This window comes from Sminthopsis crassicaudata, chromosome 2 (assembly GCF_048593235.1).
Source record: "Sminthopsis crassicaudata isolate SCR6 chromosome 2, ASM4859323v1, whole genome shotgun sequence".
Taxonomy (NCBI): Eukaryota; Metazoa; Chordata; class Mammalia; order Dasyuromorphia; family Dasyuridae; genus Sminthopsis; species Sminthopsis crassicaudata.
Genome location: NC_133618.1, coordinates 43,307,966 through 43,331,339, shown reverse-complemented (window position 1 = coordinate 43,331,339; position 23,374 = coordinate 43,307,966). Strand labels below are relative to the sequence as shown.

General features: G+C 40.3%; 2 protein-coding genes across 8 annotated transcripts; one reads left to right on the top strand and one right to left on the bottom strand.

Annotated features, from left to right (window-relative positions):
- Window positions 1-1,228: 1,228 nt before the first annotated feature.
- On the bottom strand, window positions 1,229-9,301 carry TERF2IP (TERF2 interacting protein). Of its 2 annotated transcripts, none has more exons than XM_074286038.1 (3): window positions 8,200-9,301; window positions 6,330-6,451; window positions 1,229-5,263 (listed from the first exon to the last, which is right to left on the bottom strand). In XM_074286038.1, the coding sequence occupies exons 1-3, from the start codon at window positions 8,810-8,812 to the stop codon at window positions 4,814-4,816; spliced, it is 1,185 nt and encodes a 394-aa protein (XP_074142139.1). In that variant the 5' UTR covers window positions 8,813-9,301; the 3' UTR covers window positions 1,229-4,813. The 2 variants fall into 2 exon arrangements, with proteins under 2 accessions (XP_074142139.1, XP_074142140.1); XM_074286039.1 differs by having other exon boundaries at window positions 8,203-9,068.
- A 58-nt stretch (window positions 9,302-9,359) lies between these two features.
- LOC141554281 (lysine--tRNA ligase-like) lies at window positions 9,360-22,154 on the top strand. Of its 6 annotated transcripts, none has more exons than XM_074286033.1 (15): window positions 9,360-9,686; window positions 10,645-10,822; window positions 12,233-12,356; window positions 15,071-15,236; window positions 16,051-16,144; window positions 16,518-16,704; window positions 16,862-16,987; window positions 17,302-17,421; window positions 18,549-18,711; window positions 18,817-18,990; window positions 19,164-19,249; window positions 19,488-19,573; window positions 20,710-20,836; window positions 21,248-21,391; window positions 21,783-22,154. In XM_074286033.1, exons 2-15 carry the CDS (start codon window positions 10,677-10,679, stop codon window positions 21,879-21,881), a joined length of 1,842 nt encoding a protein of 613 aa, XP_074142134.1. In that variant the 5' UTR covers window positions 9,360-9,686; window positions 10,645-10,676; the 3' UTR covers window positions 21,882-22,154. The 6 variants fall into 6 exon arrangements, with proteins under 6 accessions (XP_074142134.1, XP_074142132.1, XP_074142131.1 ...); XM_074286031.1 differs by having other exon boundaries at window positions 9,501-9,638; XM_074286030.1 differs by having other exon boundaries at window positions 9,676-9,814.
- The last annotated feature ends 1,220 nt before the right edge of the window (window positions 22,155-23,374 follow it).

Sequence of the window (23,374 nt, the reverse complement as noted above, 5' to 3'; positions counted from 1 at the left end):
CTGTTGTTCTATCTTCTCTTCCTTTCCAAAGCCAAACTCCTACAAAAATCTTGCATCAGCATTGCCTCCACATTTGTAACTTCCTATTCATTTCTTAATCCCTTGCAATCTCATTTTCAGATTTATCTAGTTCAATACTGCTTTAAGATCACCAGTGATCTTTTTATTGCTAAATCCAATAATCTTTCTAGCCCTTATCCTTTTGATCTCTCTGCAGTGTTGGTTGGCTAAACCTCTTTCTATTCCTAGTTAGCTAGCATTTATATAACAGTCTTAAGGTTTGCAAAGGGCTCTACAAAAGGTTATCTTCATTTATCCTCACAATAATCCTAGGGGTAGGTACTATTATTGTTTTACATTTTAGATAAGGAAACTGAGGCAAGCAGAGGTCAAATAACTTGTCAGGGCCACAAAAAATCTGAAGCTGGATTTCAAGTGGGGTCTTCCTGACTCCAAATGCAGGCTTTTATCTATTTTATCTCCTACTTAGCTGCTTTGGATATACTAAATCTATAGGCCAGGAAATACAAGAAGTAATAGTGCTATCTTGATAGTTATCTGCAGGTACTGAAAATAATGCTTACAATGCAAGAATATACTCAAGGTCTCTTTGAAAAACTTTGAAATCAGTTGTGGCATGGGAGACTGTCAAAAGGACCTTCCAACAAGATATGACCTCATCAAAAAAGGTGCTGTGTCCTATAAACAAAGCAGAATTCTAGTGGCTCAAAAGAAATGTGAGAGGTGCACATTTAGAGACATCTCCATTCAAATATCCCCATGAATTATTTGTGCTGGACCTGTGGTGCAGCCTTCCAAATTCATATTGCTCTGACCAGCCACAGTCAGAAACACTAACTTAACTCTAACATCTCCCCAGAATATTTTAATTAAAGGGCAACATTTCCAAAGATACACATTAAGCTGAACAACAAAAACAATATTCAATCCTCAGTCAAATTCTTTCACTTTATGATGCCCAGGAGCTCTTCTGCCTGTATTTTTGGTCTGGCCATCTCTTTATGGTGCATAGCATCAGCCTAGAATTGATACTCAACTGCTGTCCTAAAACCAGTAAATCTTGCCTTTGCTGTACTCGTACACCATATACTTATACCACCAAACCACTTGATTAGCCTCAGAATAATTATCAAGATATAAGGCTTTCATAAAAAACTGCCATCATAACCTTTGGTTTTATAGTTGTGTGATTTAAAAACAGAATGAATAAAGTATACAAATGAGAATTAGGTTTATTTCAAATAAAGGTCAAAGTATGGAATTAAATTTCTGTACAATTTCTAGGTCTCAAATGGTCTTCAGCATAAATCTATTAGCAATTAATAACAAGGGAAATTCAAGTAAGTAGAGTTCTCTTTTTTATTAAGATTATGTTTCGTGTTATTAACATGTCAGAGTAAGATTTAAATAAGAAACGTGGTCCCTACAGAGAAAAAAAGCAAAAGGGATGGGAAATTTTTTAAAACAAATTTTTATTTTTGTTACATTTCTCAATATATACCAATATCCCTTAGAATGAGGGTGAAAAACAGCAAACTTACCAACAAAAAAGCCTGACATTATATACAGTGTTCCACATCCATAGCCCCCCATCTCTACAAAGAAGTGATAAGACAACTTTTAACATTTTTCTTCTTTTAGGCCACGCTTGGCCATTATCATTTTGAAGTCAATTCAGTTTCAGTAGTTTTGTTCCTATTGATCTTTCAGTTTACATTACTGTAATCTTTGTGTATACTAATTTCTTCTGCTTTTTTGTCAGTTTTATGTTTCTCTGCATTCAGTTCTTATATGTATCACAGTAATATCATTTAGAAACCACAACTTGTTTTAGCATTCCTGCCACAATAGGCATTTTTGGCTCCTTACTGCTACAAAAATCGCTTTTCTACATTTTTGGTAAATATGACATCTTCATCTTTCTCAACATAAGCTACTTAAGAGTGAGAATGGTCCTCTATTTTGTGTCTCCATGTCATAGCACAAGACTTGGCTCACAGTAGGCACTTAATGCTACTGATTTGTGCATATTCCTAGCAATGTAATCTGTGGTAAGAAAATGGACATTTGGGCTATTTTCTTCAATTTACTCTAAAAATACTTTTTTAAATGGTTGGATCATGTCACAGCTTAGTGGGTGATTTTCAAAGTCAGGTAATCAAAATTTAATCATTGTTTTCTTTGGTAGTTAGCAAGATGTATTAATTTAGTCAATTACATGGGATCTGTGAAATTTCAGGAATCTGTGAACTTGGATGGGAAAAAAATTACATCCTTATTTTCACTAATCTCTAAATGAATTTTAGCATTTTCATCAATTATTTGAAAACATTATCCTGAGAAATGTTTTAAAGATTTCACTAGACTTCCAAAGAGGTTCACACCACAATAAAGGGTTAAAAACCTCTAGTCTCTTTCACTTTGTTGGATCATGTGAAAACCAAGTGATTTTCTTTTGTTTCTAAATTTTAGTAGTATTTCATTTTTTTCTAAATACATGTAAAGGTTTTTTTCAGCATTCCATTTTATTTTGTATTCCAAATTTTTCTCCTTACCTCCTTTGCCTCCCCGTTCCCCAAGACAGCAAGTAATCCGATATAGGTTAAATATGTGCAGTCCTTTTAAACTCCTTATTTGCCATTTTGTACAAGAAAAATCAGACAGGGGCAGCTAGGTGGCGCAGTGGATAGAGCACCAGCCCTGAATTCAGGAGGACCTGAGTTCAAATATGATCTCAGACACTTAACACTTCCTAGCTGTGTGACCCTGGGCAAGTCACTTAACCCCAGCCTCAGGGGGGAAAAAAAAAATCAGACCAAAAGGGAAAAAAAAATCACAAGAAAGAGAAATAAAAAAGTGAAAATGCTATGCTTTGACCCATATTCAGTCTCTATATTTCTCTTTGAATGCAGATGGCATTTTTCATCCCAAATCTATGGGAATTGTCTTGAATCACCTCATTATTGAAAAGAGCCAAGTCCATCACATAATCTTGTTGTTACTGTATATAATGTTCTCTTGGTTCTGCTCACTTCACTCACCATCAGTTCATGTCTTTCCTGGCTTTTCTGAAATCAGCCTGCTCATCATTTGTTACAGAATCATATTCCATTACATTCATATACCATAACTTATTCAGCCACTCCCCAACTGATGGGTATCCACTCAGTTTTTAGTTCCTTGCAACTACAAAAAGGGCTGCCACAAACATTTTTGCACATGTGGGTCCTTTTCCTTCTTTTATTGATCTCTTTGGAATACAGACCTAATAATAGCACTGCTAGATCAAAGAATATAAAGTTTTACAGCCTTCTGGTCATAGCTCCAAATTGCTCTCCAGAATGGTTAGCTCTTTTCAAATTCCACTAATAAAGAATTAGTGTCTCAATTTTCCTACATGCCCTCCAAAATTTATTATCTTTTTCTGTCATCTAGGCCAATCTGAGATAGTGTAAAATGATACTTCAGAGTTGTGTTAATCTGTATTTCTCTAATAATCACTTAATCATTTTTTCATATGACTAGAAATGGCTTTAATGTCTTCATCCGAAAACTATCTGTTCATATGCTTTGACCATATTGGGAAATAACTTGTATTCTTATACATTTGAGTAAGTTCTCTATATATTTTAGAAATGAAGTCTTTATTAGAAATACTGGACACTGGATGCAAAATATTTTTCCCCATCTTTTTGCATCCTTCCTAATCTTAGCTGCATTGAAAACCAAGCAATTTTCAAAGGGCCCATAATTAGCTTTAATATTACTAAATTTTCACAGGTCCAACCAATTTACATCACTCTTTGCCCAGGGGCACTGTAATAACAGTGAAAGGACACTGCTTCTGGTGTCAAAGAATCTGAGTACAAATCCCCACCTCTGAGCTTCATTAAATCTGTAACTGACCTTACTTCTTAATTTCCCTAGAAATGAGTTAAGAATGAGATCACTGAAACAGATGACCTCCAAGGTCCCAAATCCCCTCTATATCTAATGAGGGCAGTAGGAATCACATGGTATCGTTTTTACCTCCCTCTGCAGCCTATTACTTTTTTTTTTTTTTTAAAGAGGGAATATTACTACATAATGAATAATGCACCAAACTTGGGCATTAGGAAGACCTGGATTCATATTTTTCCTCAGATATTTAATAGGTGTGGAATCCCAGGTAAATCACTTAACTAACCTCTGTATTCTGGTTTTTTCTATAAAATGAAGGGACTGGAATTGATGGACTCCAAGGTCCCTTCCAGCTTTAAATCTTTGTTACTATGACTAGGCATTCAGACAGCTTCAAGGTTTTGTTTACTTTTTTTAAATGCAAAACATAAATTTATATTTTATCCCACTGAAATAGCTTATTGCCAGAGGAGCAGTGCTTATAGGTTAAAATAAACTAGAATTCTCTGGCTTAAAAATTTACAATAATAAATATTTCAAACAATTCCTAGAAGACAGCATGCTACAGCAGATACTTAGATATGGGAACCAAATAAGAGCATGACAGAAACTCCACTTTCAATATATCTAATTCTGAATATTGATGACTGGGTGGGTAAAACATTTGAGGGAATATGAAAAGCACTTTGGGATCTTGAAGCACTACATGACTATCTTGTGTTACCATATTTTCCAATTCTGTCTGCTTTTAAATTTTCTTACATGGTCACATTTGTTAACAGATCAATAATAATACTAGTTAGTAATCAAGCATCATCTTTTCAGCTCCCCCACCTTTTACAACTGCTCATTCTATGAAATCTAGTCTGATCTTTTCCCCTGACATCTTGCCCTAATTCTTTCGGAATTCAATCCTCCTTGCTACATTTTTAGCACCAAATTTTTTTATCAATTTGTTTCTGGTATTCTCATCATCTTTCTGCAAATCCACATCATCTTGTCGGGTCCAGATTGGATATCCATCAGATCGCTGGCCTGTCTGCAAAAACGAACAAGTGGCTTCCAGTTCTCCACTGTTTTTCAAGAAAGCTTGTGTAACTGTTGCTAGATCCACACTAAACTCCTCCATTAAATGTTTGATGACTTTGATGGCGGCTCCCACCTCAGGTGAGGGGCTTGAACTGCTTTCCTCTGCTTCAGGCTGTGTTTCCAATACAACAGAGTCTTCAACGACCTCACTGTCTTTTGGAGCCTCTTTCAAATTGGAGTTATTTTTTTCAGGACTGGCCAGCTCTCCATTTTTAATAAGAGTTAATTCAAGATCAGGGGTCTGATCAGGAACCTAAAAGTAATGAAATCAGAAAACTGAAGTTCATATTATCTAAACAACCAAAAAAATAAAAGAAATTAGGCTCTCTAAGCAGTTGTTATAGAACTGCATAACTGTAATTCCCTGATTTTTACAGACAAAAGAGGCCCACAGTAGCAAAGTGATTTTCTACTCGACATCACCAGCTACTAGCAGAGTAAGGGGAAAAAAAAGAATCTCTTTATTCCAGTTCATATTGTGAAATGCACTGCCACTTCTATTTTAAAGTCTATTTAAATTCCCATCCACTCTACATGGTAGAAAGATTAATATAAATCATAGTAATATTAAGAGTTTCTATAGTAGAAATATAAAGTCAAATGCAAATCACTGGCTAGCAAGAAGTAGCTACTTCCTATAGACTTGCTTATTATTAAAATTAATTTAATATATTTATGTTATTTTTCTTGTGTCTCCAAAACAGACTGAGATGATCATTTTACTGGCTAATCTTCAGTGTGGAATAGTGGAAATACAGCTAACTCAAAGATGGGGTAGTCCTAGGTTCAAGCTTCATTTCTGGCACATGCTGGCTATGTAGTCTGGGTCACACCAAATGCCTAAGTACCCAAGGCAACTCAAGAAAGTGATGTTCTATGTAGTAGAAATCCCTAAGCCAATGAAAACTCTAGTCCAATCCCCATCCCTGTTCCTGATTGGCTTCACTTTCTGGCTCTTCCATTTTTTCACATACTCTCAATTTGGAATGTCAATACATGCTAGATATTGTATTAACCATAGTAGAGAATATACAGACACAAAGTCACACTTAATAAAAAAGACAGAAAGTTGACATATTTTCTTTCTTCTTGTTTAAAGTTAGGCTTACATTCTTGAGAATTATTAAAATTGTTTTTCTAAAACCATAAAACACAATTTAAATAAAAAAGTAAAAATGAGTTTGGGACCAATGCCCAAAGGAAATGTATTCAATTACATTTTGAACTGCTCATGTGTCTATGCCTCCATTTCTGATTTGTGCTGATTTGGGATGACCAGGAGGTGGAAAAAAGTATTTAAGAAAATGCTTTCTACAAACCTCACTTTCTTCAACCTCCTGCTTTTCAGGGCACAAAACCTCTTCTGTTGTTTCACTCTCCTGCATTGGCTTTTCTGCATTTTCTTCCTCAGGCAGATCAAGGGCTTTTTTCTTCTGTGGTTCTAAAAAAGACAAAAAAACAAAAACAAACATACCCTAAAAAGGTGAATTATCAAGTATTAGCTATTCTTGCCCATCCAAGGATGGATCCCAGGAATATATCTTTTGATTCAACTGATACCTGAGGAAGAAACAATATAAAATAGCAAAGAACTTCTACTCTCACTTCTGAAAAACAGTTGTCCACAATAACACTAGTATTCCTGGATTATGAAATGCAAAATAAACCTATTTTTCTATTTAAGTATAAAAGCTAGAAATGTTTCTCAATGTCAATTTTCTCAAGCAAATCAGTAATTTTAAAAGCTTATCTTATTTTAAAATCAAGGTTTTTTCCAAGAACAAGGGACCTCAAACTTTTTCTTAAAACTATTGCAAAAAGTACATACTGGAAATTTAAAAAAAAAAATGTAAAATCCATGTAGTTCTTTTTTTATCAATCAAGTGCTATGCTATCATCACTAGGCAATGAGGATCCAAATATTTTTGATAACACGAGGTTATAAACTAGAACTATGTGTATGTTCCTTTGAGTCTGATAGTTTCTTTAGCTACAGCAAATGCCAAAGCAACCTTTTAGGGCTTGAAGATAAAAGCTCCCCCTTGAGGAGTTTGCCACAGGTTATTTCTAGTGAAAGAAAAGGAAACAGAAGGTTGATTTGGTGATCTTCTACTTTGGGAATTTAACCTTAAAACACTAATGCTTGTTACTCTGTGTCTTGGATGATGAGTTAAAACAGACAACGTTAAGATCTTATACTTGTATTGAACCCTGCCGTTTAAAAGGCCTTTCACATGTCACCTCATTTGATGTTCACAAGTAAGCAAAATAGGCAAACTTATTGGTGTTTTTTTTTTCTCATGAAGAAATGAAGGCTCAGAGAGGCCAAGTGATTTAGCCCATGTCACACAACTCACAGTGAAGAACCAACCCATTCCAAAAGCAATGCTCTTTCTACTATATTTTATGTCAAGTGGACAAATATACACAAATTAAGGGAGAATTTTCATTTTCAGTATCTAAGATTTGACCTCGTTTCTCGTTTATATTCTTTTCCCTCAAAGTCTTATTTTCACCACCTGCTCCTTAGTGGAATGAGTAGCAAGGCAAACATTTGACCCCTTGGATAGGGTCAGAAGGGCAGCTGCTGCACCATTCCACGAACTCCACCAATGAGTTAATGGCTTACATAGGGCTAAGACACTTGCTTCTAAGGCACTAAACAAAATCAACAAAGGCAACAAGGTTGAATTGTTCAAATGTTAAAAAAGCAACTTGGAATTGACTCTACTCTTGCTGTTATTTTAAATGGCTTTCTTTGGGTAGTTATTGTCTAAGCAGCCCCTTTAGTGCTTAAAGACGATGAGTGCCGCATGGGAGCTGGGGGGGAGGTCATTTCTGGGGACCAGAAAAAATGAGCTAAAAGCAGTTTAAGCTGGTCACGGGCTTGTCTGAGGTCACGTGGTAGTAAAGGCGGCAGGTGAGGGCTCTGGGTTCCTTATCAATTACACGTGGAGTCATATATATTTGTGCGTAAGCGTGTCTCACGCTCCCTTCACATCCGCCCTGCTCTGCACCGTGGTTACTGAGGTTTGGGGAGGGAACTGTTCTCAGTGAGTGTGCGCAAAGGCCCACAAGTGGCTTGGAAAAACTCGGCCTCCGAACAAGGGTCTCCTGGAGGCCAAGGAAAAGGTGTCCAGGAGGCAGTGCTGTGGGGGCGGGGCGGGGTCCAGTAAAGGTGGCCTTTACCACTGTCAGCAGGTTCTGTCTCTTCCGCTTTTCTCTTGGGCTTCTGGGCCGGGCTGGCCGCCTCCTCCGCCTCCAGGTACCTCTGCTCCAGACCCTTCAGGTGCTTCAGGTAGCGGTCCTTCATGGACTGCCAGGGCCGCTGGGTGAGAGCCGCTTTCTCCAGGCCCTTCCACAGCGCGGTGCCCGCGAGCGCGCTGGGGGAGCGGGCGTTGTCCTTCACGTAGCGGACTATGGCCGTGTCCTCGGCCTCGGTGTAGGCCTCCTCAGGCTCTCTCGAGGCCGTCTCGGGGCTCTCGGGCTCCCGGCGGCCCAGGCGGTAGTCCTCCAAGGCAAGTCGCTCGTTGCGCTCCACGCAGTCGGTAATGTACTGCGTGGAGATGAAGTCCCCCGAGGCCTCGGCCTGGGCCTCGCCCGGCTGGGCCAGCAGCACCGCCTCGGGCTCCTGCACCCGGCACAGCGTGCCTCCTCCGTGCAGAATGAGCGTGGAGAGCCGCCGCTTGGCGGGACCCGGCCGCACGTAGAACGAGATCGAGGTGCCGTCCTCACGGACAAACAGCGTCCGCGAGTGGGTCGGGTCGTTGGGGTCCTTACCCATCTCCAAGCCTTCGGCCATGATCTGCAGGGCCCTCCGAGGAGTAGGGGAGATGCTGGTGCAAGCGCGTCAGAGCCGCCTCGGGCCTGGCCCACCGCCACAGGCCGGAAGGGGCCTTTATACACCTGCGTTCACCGAGGACTCCACCAGCACCAAGGCCTCACACTCTTAGAAGCCGGCCAAAAAGCCCGCCAATCCCCCTAGCCCTTTCTGCGCATGCGTTCGCCCACGAAGTCTTCACGCATGCGAGTTTACTCCATAACAGGAAAAAGCTCCACTCTGAGGCTCACCCCAACCGTGTCCACTCCTAGACCGCGAGGAAACAGTCTGGGTGCGTGCCTCGCCCTCTCAGCACGGGCAGCTAAGGGAAGCTGAGGCACTGACTGGGATGGGGACAACCTGACTTGCGAAGCAGGTCGAATCTTAGCGTGGTCCAGCTGGCCTCGACACTGGGAGGGAATGGAGTAAGCGAGTATAACCTGGAAACTTCCACCCGGAAGTGATAGACTTGATGGGAGTGACCCGGAAGTAGCTTCCTGACGCCCCCTTCTCTCTTTCCGGTTGGGTTCTGGGAGAAAGATGGTGGCAGTGTAAAAAGCTGCTGTAGCTGATGACAGAAACTGGACGAAACTGAGAACGAATTTAGGGATTAAGCGCTGCTGACTGAGACTTCAGGGCCCGTGGGATCCTTAGGGACTGACTTGGAGCCATTTGGCTTGACGTGCTTTGAAGACTCCTCCTTCCGCCTCCAGAAACTACAAATCCCGTGATGCACCGGGCTCGGCTGTCCTGTTTGCGTTCGCTCTAGGGGATTCCGCTGTCTGGGAGCAACCCCTCCCTAAACCTGGTCTCTTTCATGTTTCACTTCGCATTTTGGTGGGAGGGAAGAAAAGAGGTTGGGAAAAGCGAAATGCTTTATTTTCTTATTGAATTCTGGTCGTTTAACAAGTTTAGAGGAGACTCCGAGGGAGTCGTAGACTCAACTAGAACAGGCGTTTGGATCTTCGCGGATGGAATCCTCCGGTCAGGATTTCCCATAAAAGTAAAAGCGCTCTTCGCGATAGATTTTAACAACAGGTTAAATTCCATTTTTCTCAGAAAAGTCCTTTTAGAACCTGAAGCCATTTATAACTTCTGCGATGTTGCACGTAAAGATTGCACATAATGTGGGTATTTCTGAGCCCTAAATGTAAAGAGAGTCTTTTACTCAGCAGTAACTTAATTTTTCTCTTGAGTTTTAATGCGGTTACTCACTCAAGAAAAACGGGAATGGAAAATTCTCTGAATTCTCTCACTGTACAACATTCAGCAAGCTGTGGGTTAGGTATCATACAGAACACCAAAGATTCGTGCTCATTTGGCTCCTCTTGTAAAGAATGTCAAGCCAAACCATTCTTCGTGTTTTCTAAAACCTTCTTTTCCTCCTTTTTCATGGGAGAGGAAGACTTCTTTGGTAGGGTTCTAAGACTTGGTTTTAGCCTTGGTTGAGATCCATGGAGTTAAATTCATAGTGAAGTTTCTTTTCTTTCTTTTTCTTTTCTCTCCCAGAGATTTGATATCAGGAAAAAAAAAAGATGGCAGAATTTAGACTTCTTTAACTACCATCACATCCTAAGTGGGTTTTTGTTCCCAATATGCTGGAGGGAGATAGTTTCCAAAATTTTCTCATCTTCAACTTGAAACTTGGCCATATGGACCTCCCTCAAAAGTCTAGGACCGAAAACTCCTTTGCCAGTTATTGACGGGCGTGTAGTGGGGGGAAACAAGAATCTCCTCAGACCAGAAAGGGACTTTTTGTTTATGCAGTGACCAGGTACCTCCTCTGATCCAGCATGTCTTTGCTTTCCCTTTAGGTGTCAATAATCGGTGGTCCGGGTGTCTTGCCATGTTGAAACGAGCTGCGGTTAAGCTCATTTGGGGGCCTTTTCGCCAAACCTGCCTGGCAAAGTGGGGTCGGAGGGAACTTTGTTTAGATCATCTTGTACCTATCAGTTCACTTCACAAGGACAAGGCCCTTTCTGAGAAAAGGAGGTTGGTGTGGCTACTACTCTCTTGTCATGTCAACAAAATTGATCTTTCTTTTTGATTCAGGGAGATCTAAGCTGTTTGTAGATCCTTCACTGGTGGAGAAAAAAGTCTTGTTAGCAACACTGGCAGCTAGTTCTCATCTACTGCTTAAGAAATTAAGATTCCCTTTCCTCCCAAGCCCCAAATTAGGTTTTGTTTTGGGGGTGGCCTTGAGGTCATTATTGCCCCTGGAGGTGCAGTGTTTGCAGTGATTGTGACTTTTTCTTTCCTGAGCAACTACTTAGGAACTTCTTATTCTTATGCTTAGACATTTTGTTTCTAATTCTAGTGCTAAACTAGTAGGGAAATCTTTAGAAGTATCTTGCTGTAGTTTTAAAGAAAAATAACTAGAAAGAAATTTTTATTTTCATAACCCAGGAAAAAATAGTCAATTTCCAAATTGCAGTCATCTGAAATGGAGTCTCATAGAACTGTGCAAATGATTTTGAGAAAATTTGCAATGTGGTAGAGCCAGTAATTAATGGACTTGGATTCAGAAACCCTGAAATAACTGACTTTCTCTGCCATTTATTAGTGACATAACCTCAGGCAAGTTACTTTATTGCCCTTAATTTCCTTATCTGTAAAATGAAAGGATTATACTGGACCATTTCTAACATTATTTCTGGCTTTTATGATTCCAGGAATCAGGCTCCTTCACTTAAAAGATATATATTTCATTTTCTTTAATTAATCTTGTTTGGTAAATTAAGTTAGCATGATATGTTTATAGATTCAATCACTGGGCCTAAAGTTTAACAGTCTATGCCTGCATTAATGTGTTTTACTATAGTTAAAGGCTAAAATTGTCTTCTATTTAAATAAGATCCTAATTTTCTGATTTTGAAAGAAAAACAAATTCTATCCTGTATTCCCTGCAGATAGTATGGAACTAAAGATAATACCACCCTCTTTAGAAATTGTCTAGTTTTTTTGTAGAAACAGTTTCTCTTAGTGAACAGAACCTCCTTTCGGGAGGGAAAGGACTCACAGAGGCAATCTTGTCTTGAAACAATTTGAATACTGATCACTAGAGAAACATTTTTTTTTTTAAATTTTTGGATCTCAAACCTAGCCCTAGGATTTCCTTTACTTTGGTGAGGTTTTTTTGTTTGTTTTGTTTTGGGTATTTTTGGATAGCTTTGGCTAGGTACTGAGAACTAAGTGGTATTTTTAGTGTTTTTTCCAAGTCTTTTTTTTTTTTTTTAACTATACTTTCTGTGGCTAAGTTACTGCATTGTTAATTAATGTCTTTTTTGATGGAAAATTGTTAGGGATAGAGTACTTTGGGAAGTTGATTTATGATAAGACATAGTCATCACCTGCTTCTCCCAGGTAATTGCCACAGTGAATTTTGTTTTCACCTTTTTATAGTGAGCTGAAGAGACATTTGAAGAATGAAAAGGAGTTCAGTGAGAAGCAGCTAAACCAAGCCTCTGCTACCAATCACTGTGTTGACCGGGGTTTGCCCACTGATGAAGAGAACCTTGATCCACATGTGAGTTTCCTTTATCTCAATTCACCAGTGTAGAGCTGGCCACCTCTCTGACTCGACTCAGCCATACAAGTTAGAATAGTATTTATTTAATCTGTTCTGAGAAATTCTAAGGGAATAATCAAGGCAAGAACTTTAACTTGTCACTGATCTCAAGATATTTTTAAGATTGAGACCTTTTTTTGAAATTGATTGATTGAATGAATGAATGAACATTTATTTAGCAGTATGTGTCAAACATTGTGCTAAAATGAAATGTGGGAAATGGTGATGTCATTTATTTATTAGAAAGAAGAGGCTAATTGCAGTGTGTGTGTGTGTGTGTGTGTGTGTGTGTGTGTGTGTGTGTGTATCCTGTAGAAAATAACTGACAGAAATGATGTTCCAGAATATTTTTGTTAATTCACAAAAACCGAGCTTCATATGAATAAACTTAACTCCAGTGTAGGCAGTTTTTCTCTTGTCATATATAGAGAGAAATAAGGTCTATAAATAAACTAAGACACAAGAATTTTTCAGAATGGGAGCCAGTAAAACTTTTTATATGATTGGTAGGAGATCTTAAGACCAAAAAATGAAAGGGACTAACATTGGACCAGACAGAGAGTAGGTAGAAAAAGAATAACACCAGTAGAAAAACAGGATAAGGTTGTAGGTATTGTTGAATTGAAACAGTGACTGTGAAATCTGAAAGGATTCCCAAAGCAATCTATTGGAAAAGAAAATTGCTAATCTTAATGTATTCTTTGGAGCAATTTGGAACTATGCCCAAAGCAATACCACTGCTGGGTCTGTATCCCAAAGAGATCAAAGAAAAAGAAGAAAAGACTTATTTATACAAAAATATTTACAGCCTTTTTTTGTGGGGACTAAGAATCAGAAATTGAGGGGATGCCAATCGGGAGGAATGAATGAACAAGTTGTGGAATGTGATTATGATGAAGTATTATTGTGCTATAAGGAATGACAAGCAGGATGATTTCAGAAAAAACTGGAAAGGCTTACATGAACTGATACAAAGTGAAATGAGCAAAACCAAGTAAACATTGTACACAGTAACTGCAACATTGTGTGATGAATTATAAATGACTTAGGTATTTTCAACAATAGAACAATCCCAGACAATCTCAATGGATTCATGATGAAGCAATTGTCTCCTTCCTTCCCTCCCTCCCTCCCTCCTTCTCTCCTTTTCTTCTTTCTTTCCTTTTTTACCAGTCTTCTTGTACAAAATAACTAGTACAGGATTGTTTTACATGATTGCACTTGTGTTAACCTATATTATTTAAGAAGGGAAGGAAAGGAGAAATAGAATTGTGAACTTAAAACTTTTTTTAAAAAAGTTTGTTTTAACATGTAATTGTGGAGGAAGAAAGTACATTTAAAAATATATATATGATATTTGATGGAGCCATGAATAGATCTCAGGGAAGTGGCTGGTGGAGAAGAGAGAGCCCATAACCTTCTGCTAGAATAGAAGCAGGCTTACTTTGGTATTTGTTGTTCCCAGCATTTGATATGTAATAAAAACATAGGTAGTGCTTGTTGATTGATCATTCACAATATGAACTTGATTTGAATAATTTTAACTCTGAATTAGGTTCTCTTCAATGGGGACAATTTTTGTCCTTTTGTCATCCTGCTTGTCATTTCTTATAGCACAATAATACTTCATCATAATCACATACCACAACTTGTTTATTCATTCCTTCCCTACCTGATGGGCATCCCCTCAATTTCTGATTCTTTGTCCCCACCAAAAAAAAATGCTGTTATAAATATTTTTGTACAAATAAGTCCTTTCTTCTTTTTCTTTGATCTCTTTAGGATACAGACTCAGTAGTGGTATTGCTTTGGGCATAGTTTCAAATTGCTCCAAAGAATACATTATTAAAAATAGCAATTTTCTTTTCCAATAGATTGCTTTAGAGATCCTTTCAGATTTCATAGTCATTGTTTCAATTCAATTGTCCTTGCAGACCTTTCACCTGAACTGTTGTGGTGGCTTGATTGATCTCAAGCCAGTCCATCATCCCATCTGCCACATTATTCCTAACACAATCACTCCATAGACATTATTATGTGCTAGTTAATGGGGATAGAGATTCAAAAATAAAACAGTATCTGTGTTCAAGCCCTCTGTTTTCTAGGAATATGTAACATGTTCACAGGGGAGTAAATCATGGATAAAGAGGAAATGTTTATGTACTTTGCAAAATTTCAGAGCACTAACATTAAAGGAATCAGGGAAGGCCTTTTGAGAGAGATGGCCTTTTAGCTAAGGCTTGAAGGGAGCTCAGAGTTCCATGAGGAAGAGAGAAGGAAAAGAACAGCCTCTGCAAGAATATGGAGGTTGGAGATAGAATGTTTTGAGCTGTCTAGGTTGGCTGGAAAGTTGGGTGTGTGGGGAGGGGGAGGAGGAATGTGCAGCTTTCCAGAAAGGTGATGGGGAATCTTAACTGTGAAAGGCTTCTGGTGCCAAAAAGAGCAAGTGATCTTTTCTCCTAAGCCAGTGCTTTGTCACCCCCTTTATTCAGGTATCTTTGGTTGTCCTCTTGCCTCTAGAATAAAATGCAGAATCCTCAGACTGGCATTTTAAAGCCCTTTGCAATCTGGCTGCTACTGACCTTTCCAGTCTTATACCGTGTCACACCCCTTCGTGTTCTGTTACCTGTAGATAACATTTTGTGGTCTACCTCTGGTGTGTTTTATCACAGCAATATTACAAGATCCGCAGTCAGGCGATCCAACAGCTGAAGCTCAATGGAGACAGTCCCTACCCCCACAAATTCCATGTAGACACCTCACTCACCCACTTTATCAAGCAATATGGTTATTTGCAACCAGGGGACCACCTGACTGATGTCACCTTGAGTGTGGCAGGTAGGTAATCCTCTCCTGTCAGGTAATAGTATACACTGAATTCCCATCATGGAAGTGACTGGTTGCAGAGTACAAAGAGTGTAGAGTCAGGAAGACCTGAATTCGAATCCAGCCTTGGACACTTACTAACAATGTGATCATGGTCCTCTGCTTGCCTTAGTTTCCTTAGCTATAAAATGGGGATAACAGTAATAGCTATCTCACAATCAAATGAGATGATAATTTGTAAAAAAGCTTTTAGCTCAGGGCCTGGGCACATAATAGGCTCCATATAAAGATTTATTCCTTCCTTCCCATTATATAGTCTGCTGTGACCCAATACAGTGTACACAATAAAGAATTTCCTTCCTTTAAAGAGTCCCTTACAGTCTAAAGCAAATTTGGGGAAAGGAAGAGGTCTGTATACTGGAAATACCCCTCTTCCTCTTCATAGATGAAGGTAAGGTCATCCTAAACTATCAGATGATGGTAAAAGGGAAAATAAAAAGCGTTCTATGAAAGAAAAGTCTTGATTCAGGGAAAATAGTGTCATCTGCAGCAGGCTCATTGCCTCGTGTACGCTGCTGGTCCTTCCCCTTTCTTGAGGAGTTATGTGTCATCTGTACTCTTGGGACCAGGGCAATTCCTTACCTACGAGAAGCGGGGCCATGACCTCTGACTGAAGCTCTTCTGGGGAAGAGCACGAGGGAGAGTGTTTTTCCAGGACCTCAGATGGGGAAGATGCTCCCCCCATGCCGTATTCTGTCCAGGAAGGGAATCTTTTGGCATCCATAGGAAGGCAATCATGAAATAATGGGGTTTTTGTTACTTACAGGTCGTGTCCATGCCAAACGGTCTGCGGGGAAGAAGCTCGTCTTTTATGATATTCGGGGAGAGGGGGTCAAGCTTCAGGTCAAGGCCACATCCAGGTACATCAGGCTGATAGCCCAGCACATGCACATGGAGGATTGATTTTCCCAATCCTGTTCTTTAAAATAATGGTAAAGTAGAGTGGGGTTGAATGGAAGTGACCAAAATGCAGGTCATTTAGTTAACTAGAATTAATTGCATGCATGGATGGAGAGATCATTAAAAAGTGGAGGGGAAAATCCTGCCCTCAGGTTGTAATAATAGTAATTGGCTACCATTTATGTAGCCTTTTTAAGTTTTATGAAGCACTTTGCAAAAGATGCTACAAAGGACAATATTTGTTTAGGATTTTAGTGTGGGACCTAGGGTGAGAACACAGGTCATTTTGAAATTGGGCTACTGTGTACTGAATTGAATGTCCCTTCCTTTCAGGAATTATAAATCAGAAGAAGAATTTTTTCATATAAATAACAAACTTCGACGGGGAGACATCATTGGGGTTCAGGGGAATCCAGGGAAGACTAAGACAGGAGAGCTAAGCATCATACCGCATGAAATTACGCTCTTGTCGCCATGTCTTCATATGTTGCCTCACCTTCACTTTGGCCTCAAAGACAAGGTGAGCTCCTATGCCTCCTTCCTCCGAATTCAGCCCCTTCTGGGCCTTCTCTTTTACTACGTTCTCAGTGTTCACTTTCTTAGGATTTTGGTCTCGCATCCACATTTTATGTATCAGGATATGATGGCTTGCTAACTTCTGTGTTTGTTTCTCAAAGGAAACTCGTTATCGTCATCGATACTTAGACTTGATCCTGAATGACTTTGTGAGACAGAAGTTCATCACCCGCTCCAAGATAATTACCTATATGAGGAGCTTCCTGGACGAGTTGGGCTTCCTGGAGGTGAGGAAGGAGTCTTTGTTTTTTACTAAAGCTTTGTGTTTTAAAAACATATGCATAGGTAATTTTCAACATTCACTCTTGCAAAACTTTGTGTTCCAAATTTTTCTCCCTCCCTTCTCCCCATCCTCTCCCCTAGAGAGCAAGTAAGCCATGTGCAATTCTTCTATCCATATTTCCACAGTTATCATGCTGTACAAGAAAAATCAGATCAAAAAATGTGTTGCCTATTTTCTAACTCAGGAAATGATATGTTTAAAATTAATAACAAATGTCACATTCTTATGTTCTCTTTTATGGTCAATTTCTCTTTCTAGATTGAAACTCCTATGATGAACTTTATCCCGGGGGGAGCTGTTGCCAAGCCCTTCGTCACCTACCACAATGATCTGGACATGAATTTATTTATGAGAATTGCCCCAGAGCTGTATCACAAGGTCTGAAAAACATAACCCCTTTTTCTTTGTGAAAGGACAGGCAAGTCCTGGGTAGGTTGGTGCAGAAATTAGCTTGACCAGGGTGGGAGAGAGCTCTACAGTGGCTCCCAGAGCTATAGTGCCATCATTCATCTCCTGAGCTTAATCTCCAATCACTAACTGCCTCATGGACATTTCAGATAGATATCTCTTATGCATCTCAACATAACCTGACTAAGAAAATACTCATTCTCTTTCATCCTAAGCCCACCCCTCTTCCTAGTTCTCTATTTCTGATGAGGGTTTCACCATCCTGACAGTGAAGCAAATTTGTTACTTTAAAGATATCCTTACTCTTCCTCCTCTCTCACCTCATCAACTGATTTTCAAGGCTTGTCAGTTCTTCCTCCAAATCCTCCAGATCTCCCTTTTATCCATGCATCTCTGTCCACTTACACAGCCTCTGCCCTGGTTTGGGCCTTGCTGCCTTCTCATAGTCTTTTTTTTCTGCCTCAAGTCTCTTCTTCCTAATCATACTTCAGGAGGTGATGAGAACCCAAACAAGCTGGCTATGTGGTTAGAGAGACTTTAGTAGTTTTGAAGTATATACTGGAGGTAAAACTGACAAGACCTGGCAACTAATGAAATAGGGGGATTGAGGGAGAGCAAAGAGTTGGCTCTTTCACAAATAATACAACAAATCATTTTGGTTTTGTTTTTTGTCTTTTTTCCATATTCCTAACTCTAACAAATAACAAGATATTTTTGTACATGGTAGATCCTGTTATTAATCTCCTGGGGGTATAATTCCAGGAGTGGGATAACTGGTTGAATAGGTCTAAATATTTTTATAACTTAATTATATAATTCCATGTATATTCCAACCAAAAGGTTGGCAAATCATGGTTTCACCAGAATCATAACTACACAAGTCTTAGCATTGCTTTATTATAATCATCCCCAACTTGAAGGATATAAGGTACTCACTTAGAGTTGTTTTAATTCTTATCTTTTAAACAGTTACATATTTTGAATGTTTTTTTCATATGGCCAATGATAATTTGTTTCTTCTGTTGAAAATTCCCTGGCAGAATTTTTACAGAACCATTTAACTCAGTCTTACTGTGACTTGTTTTCTCTGTGTTTAGATGCTGGTAGTTGGTGGCATTGACCGAGTGTATGAAATTGGGCGCCAGTTCAGGAATGAAGGCATCGATTTGACTCACAATCCTGAATTCACAACCTGCGAGTTCTACATGGCTTATGCAGACTACCATGATCTCATGGAGATCACCGAGAAGATGGTTTCAGGTAACCTACCAGCATGCCTTTGACATTTGCCCTCGAGGACTTGTGCTCTCCCAGGGCATGTGGGATTTGGTAGATCCCTCTTTAAGCAGCAGCTTTCTCTCCCAGGAATGGTGAAGAATATTACAGGAAGCTACAAGGTCACCTATCACCCCGACGGCCCAGAGGGCCAGGCCCACGAGATTGACTTCACACCGCCCTTCCGGAGAATCAGCATGGTGGAAGAGCTTGAGAAAGCTCTTGACACAAAGCTGCCTAAGACCAGTCTTTTTGAAACAGAAGGTAAAGACATTTCCCCAGTTTATGTTTCTCCTTGACCTTAACTGTAGCGTCAGAAACTGAGATGATGTCCCTGCTTATATCTCACTTTTACAAAGCCCTGTCCTTTTGTTATAGTTCTTTACCTGATTCCTCCCCTGGGAGCTTTCCCCTAATTCTGTGTGTTTGGATAACAGAAACTCGTAAGTTTCTTGATGACATCTGTGTGGTGAGAGGCGTGGAGTGCCCTCCTCCCCGAACCACAGCCCGGCTTCTGGACAAGGTGAGCACCCGTGACCTTGGGGTTCTGGTCCCCTCATTCCAGGATGGAGGGCTACTTCTGCTTCCTGTGAAGGTGGTAGCCCGAGGCTCTAAGGTCCTCAGAGGAGTCGGACTAGATAAATGGAAAGAGCTGGGCAGAGACCCAGAGTGTATTGTGGCCTTCCTTGGGTGGGAACTTAGGATTGGGCCTGGGAAAGCGAGATTCCAGCTTGTTCTCCAGAGTGTCCTTCACTGTTCAGCTTGTAGGTGAGTTCCTGGAAGTGACCTGCATCAACCCCACTTTCATCTGTGACCACCCCCAGATAATGAGCCCACTGGCCAAGTGGTAAGATGGCTCCGGTTCCAAGCTCGGCTCCAAGATCAACAAATAGTTTTTATAAGTACTTCCAATGTATCAGTTTGTTCTAGATACTGAGCTATAGAGACAAAAACCAAATGGCTCTTATCTTTTAGGGACTTATAAAGGAAAGAAGTAGGGGCAGAGGGAAAGGAAGAAAGGATTACTCCATTCTAGGTATTATACTAAATTCTTCACAAATGTCATCTCATCTGATTCTCACAACAGCCCAATACTCCATATATACAGATATGTAAATATAAAACAAATTTGGGGTTTAATTGTGAAAGGGAAAAAAAAGTAATTGGGTGATGGGGTCAAATGAAAGATTTTTGATGATAAAGAAGACCTGGAGCTTGTTTATAGGAAGTAGGGAAAGAACCAGAGGATAAGGAGAGATTGAGATGAGAAGAGAGAATGATAGAGGGACAAGCTCCTGGGTAGTTGGAAAAGAGAGAGGATCAGAAACACAAAAAGAGAGGTTACTCTGATCAAGAAAAATGCTTATCCCTATATTAGCAACTGAAGCAAAGAAAAGGAGGATTTTGAAATATGAACCAGAAGGGAACAGGTTGCTTAGAGATAGCTTTTCTCCTAAAGTAGCAGTCCAGGCCTTGTGCTGAGAGGGGGCTAACAGGAGGGAGGCTAAGAGCCTTGGGGAGAAGATATTTGGAATAACCAGCTGGGTGGATTGTGAGAGTTGGTAAGAATAAAAGCCTTGGTGTACAACGGTGGGTACCCAGCTGGGACTGGGGATCCTGAGTTTGTGATGTGGCCTTAGAGGCGCACATCCATTGGGTGCCTCAGTACCTCGAGGCTCTGGGTTTGAAAGAACGTAGGTGTCCCCCTCCTAACAGGCTACCTCTTGTTCCCAGAGGCAAGTGAAAGGTTCTTAACGTATAGGTTGTAGGGACCATGAACTTTTTTTTTAGATATTCTGATAACCTTGTTTCCACATAACTGATTTCCTTGGGAAATCCTTTCATTTGATGCATGTAAAAACACAGTTCTGAAAAAGAGCAAGAATGAGCACCATCATCTTCCCCACACTGCCTCTGGCAGCTCTGAGGCCCTGAAAGCCCTGTTTCTAAGCCAGGCTCTGGGCTTCGGTTTCTGCTGTCCAGGCACCGCTCCAAAGACGGTCTGACTGAGCGCTTCGAGCTCTTCATCATGAAGAAGGAAATCTGCAACGCTTACACAGAGCTCAATGACCCTGTGCGGCAGCGGCAGCTGTTTGAAGAGCAGGCCAAGGTAGGGGGAAGGCACAGGAGCTCCTTCATAGGATCTAGTTAGTGCCCAAAGCTTTTCAAATAATTGCCTGCTTCCTTTTGTAATTTGGCAAGAAGCTGCTATGTGTCTATTCTAAGGGAAAACATGTGGAAATAAAGACTTAGACCATAAGGAAGTGCAGGATCAGCATGGGGTACTGTTCAATCCCACCCTCTCTAAATTATAGGCATGATCTATTTCAGAGATATCTATGTTTATGCAGAAATGGATTTCTTCCATTGGCTAGAAATTATAGGAAAACGTTGTCCCCCTAATAAGATCTGATTGTTTCTAGTTCCCTACAATAGTAGCACATTACTTTGTGCAGATGGATACCAAAGTATATATCCAGCTCAACATTGATAGGCTCACCTTTTTTTTCTTCTCATCTAGGCCAAAGCTGCAGGTGATGATGAAGCCATGATTATGGATGACAGTTTCTGTACTGCCCTAGAGTATGGGCTCCCACCAACTGCTGGCTGGGGAATGGGTATTGACAGACTCACTATGCTTCTTACAGACTCCAATAACATTAAGGTAAATAGCTTAACTCTCCCCATCTCATGCTTAGAGAACTTGTGTTCCTGAAAAGGATAAATTTTCTGAATTTTTTTCTCCCTCACTTGAGGCTTAAGAAACCCAAGTTCTCTACTTCAACAGTTATAAAGAAGCAGAATTAATACACAGGAAAAAAAAAAAGTCTGTACTTTCCATCTATTTTGTGATAATATTAACCCTCTAGAGTAACAACTAGAGGCAAAACAAAATTGGGTTGTTCCTGTTCTCTGTCTAGATCTGTCTGGATCCCTCCCTGGGAAGTCTTTAATTCGTGATATTTGTTCAGGAAGAAAAAATGTTTAGATGGGCTGGTGACAGGAGAAGAGTACACACAGCTTCCTAAGCAAAGTACCTTATTTCTGTTTTCTAGGAGGTTCTTCTCTTTCCTGCCATGAAACCAGAAAACAAGAAGGAAAATCCAGCAAACTCTGGTTTACCAGAAGGCCCATCAATTGTCCCCATCAACTAGAGGACAACCTTTGATTTGACTATATTTTCTGATCTTGGAAAGAAAATCCAAGGCTAGAAGGAAGCGCATACAGTCCACTCACCATGTGTACAGTAAGCACATAGGATGTGCCAGGCCTTGTGCACTTAGGGGATACAAGGACAAGAGTGAAGCAAGCCCTTTCCTCAGGGAGAAACTTCAGGGTCCCACTTTGCAGTTTGATTTGTTACAAAAGTAAGGAGGTGCCCCAAGGACAGCTTTGTGTACCTCATCCCCCAATAAATCTGATCAGTCTTGTGCTGCTCTACTTCATTTTCCCCTAATTGTGGAATCCCTCCATTCTAGCCAGATCAATACTTTAATAAGTATAGCTGCTTTCTTGGACGCATGTAGGATCCAGTGCTGAGCATGATCACAAAGTGGTCATCTTTTCTACAAAGAGCCACAGTTGGGCATGAAAAGCTGCCTTTTCAAGATTCAAGAAAGATTCAGAGAACCCCCAGTAGGAGGTGCATCATGGCAAAGACATGATGGTACCTGGATCCTGGCTGTGGATATCTGATCTGCTCCCTACAGGGGGGCGGCCTCAGGTAAGTGCCTCCACTCTGGTCCTTGTGGCCCTCGGAAGACAATTGGGATTATTCTCCAGCATCCACTTCTGTCCAGTCCAGATCATTTCAATGAGAAGTTCCTGAGCATCTCTTCCATGTTCTATGCTGGGTGCTGGAGTGGTGCAGAGGCCACGCCCAGGAGGAAAAGGATATTCTCCTAATAGAATGCTTTCTGGTAGAGATGGCATCTGGGGTGAGTGTGGAAGAAGCCTTGTCACTTAGGAGGCAGGGGTCGAGGGAATCCATCCTACAGTTGGGCAAAGGCCTAGAGGCAGGAGGTGGAATGCCAAGGCAGCAGACAAGTTTGAACAACGAGGGTTAGTTACCCAGAGCAGTAACAAAGCATCTAGTTTTAAGTGTTTTGGTGTGTTTAAAACTTTCCCACCAGCAGTGACATATTTTTTCCTCATTAATGTATCTTGGCAAGTTAGCAGGTTTCATTTTGCATTTTAATTGGCTATAATAGGTAGGCTTCATGACAGGATAAAGTTGTATTAAACTTTAAAGATAAAAAAAGTATCTGAAATTCAAAACTCAGAATTAGGAGGGACTTCAGGGATCATGTAGTCCAATAGACTTGAAATAAGTGCTAAGCAGTCTGTCCAACTTTGGGCAGCCTGAACTCTTAGGAAGTTTTTGTCACTAAATTTTGTCACTTCCTGGTTTTGTTCCCTAGAGCCATTCAGAATAAATCAAAGACTACTTTCACAAGACAGAACTTCAAATACTTGGCAGCGTGTGCCCTCCTGAAGTTCTGTCCAACTCCCTTCATTGTCCTAGTTGTATTTCTCTGGTTAACTTTTGCAGTTTAGCAATTTCTGTCTTTTATTGAGGCATTGAGAATGGAGCATTTCGGGTCTGATTGGCAGAAGACAGGACCTTTCTCCCTGTTATCTGGATGCC

Excerpts from the sequence above, each read along its gene's own strand:
- TERF2IP (XM_074286038.1), bottom strand. The coding sequence starts at position 8,812 with ATGGCCGAAGGCTTGGAGATGGGTAAGGACCCCAACGACCCGACCCAC. Across the intron at positions 6,452-8,199 it reads GACAGAACCTGCTGACAGTG|AACCACAGAAGAAAAAAGCC; the intron begins GTAAAGGCCACC and ends TGTCTTTTTTAG. Across the intron at positions 5,264-6,329 it reads AGGAGGTTGAAGAAAGTGAG|GTTCCTGATCAGACCCCTGA; the intron begins GTTTGTAGAAAG and ends CATTACTTTTAG.
- LOC141554281 (XM_074286030.1), top strand. Across the intron at positions 15,237-16,050 it reads TGTCACCTTGAGTGTGGCAG|GTCGTGTCCATGCCAAACGG; the intron begins GTAGGTAATCCT and ends TGTTACTTACAG. Across the intron at positions 21,392-21,782 it reads CAGACTCCAATAACATTAAG|GAGGTTCTTCTCTTTCCTGC; the intron begins GTAAATAGCTTA and ends TCTGTTTTCTAG.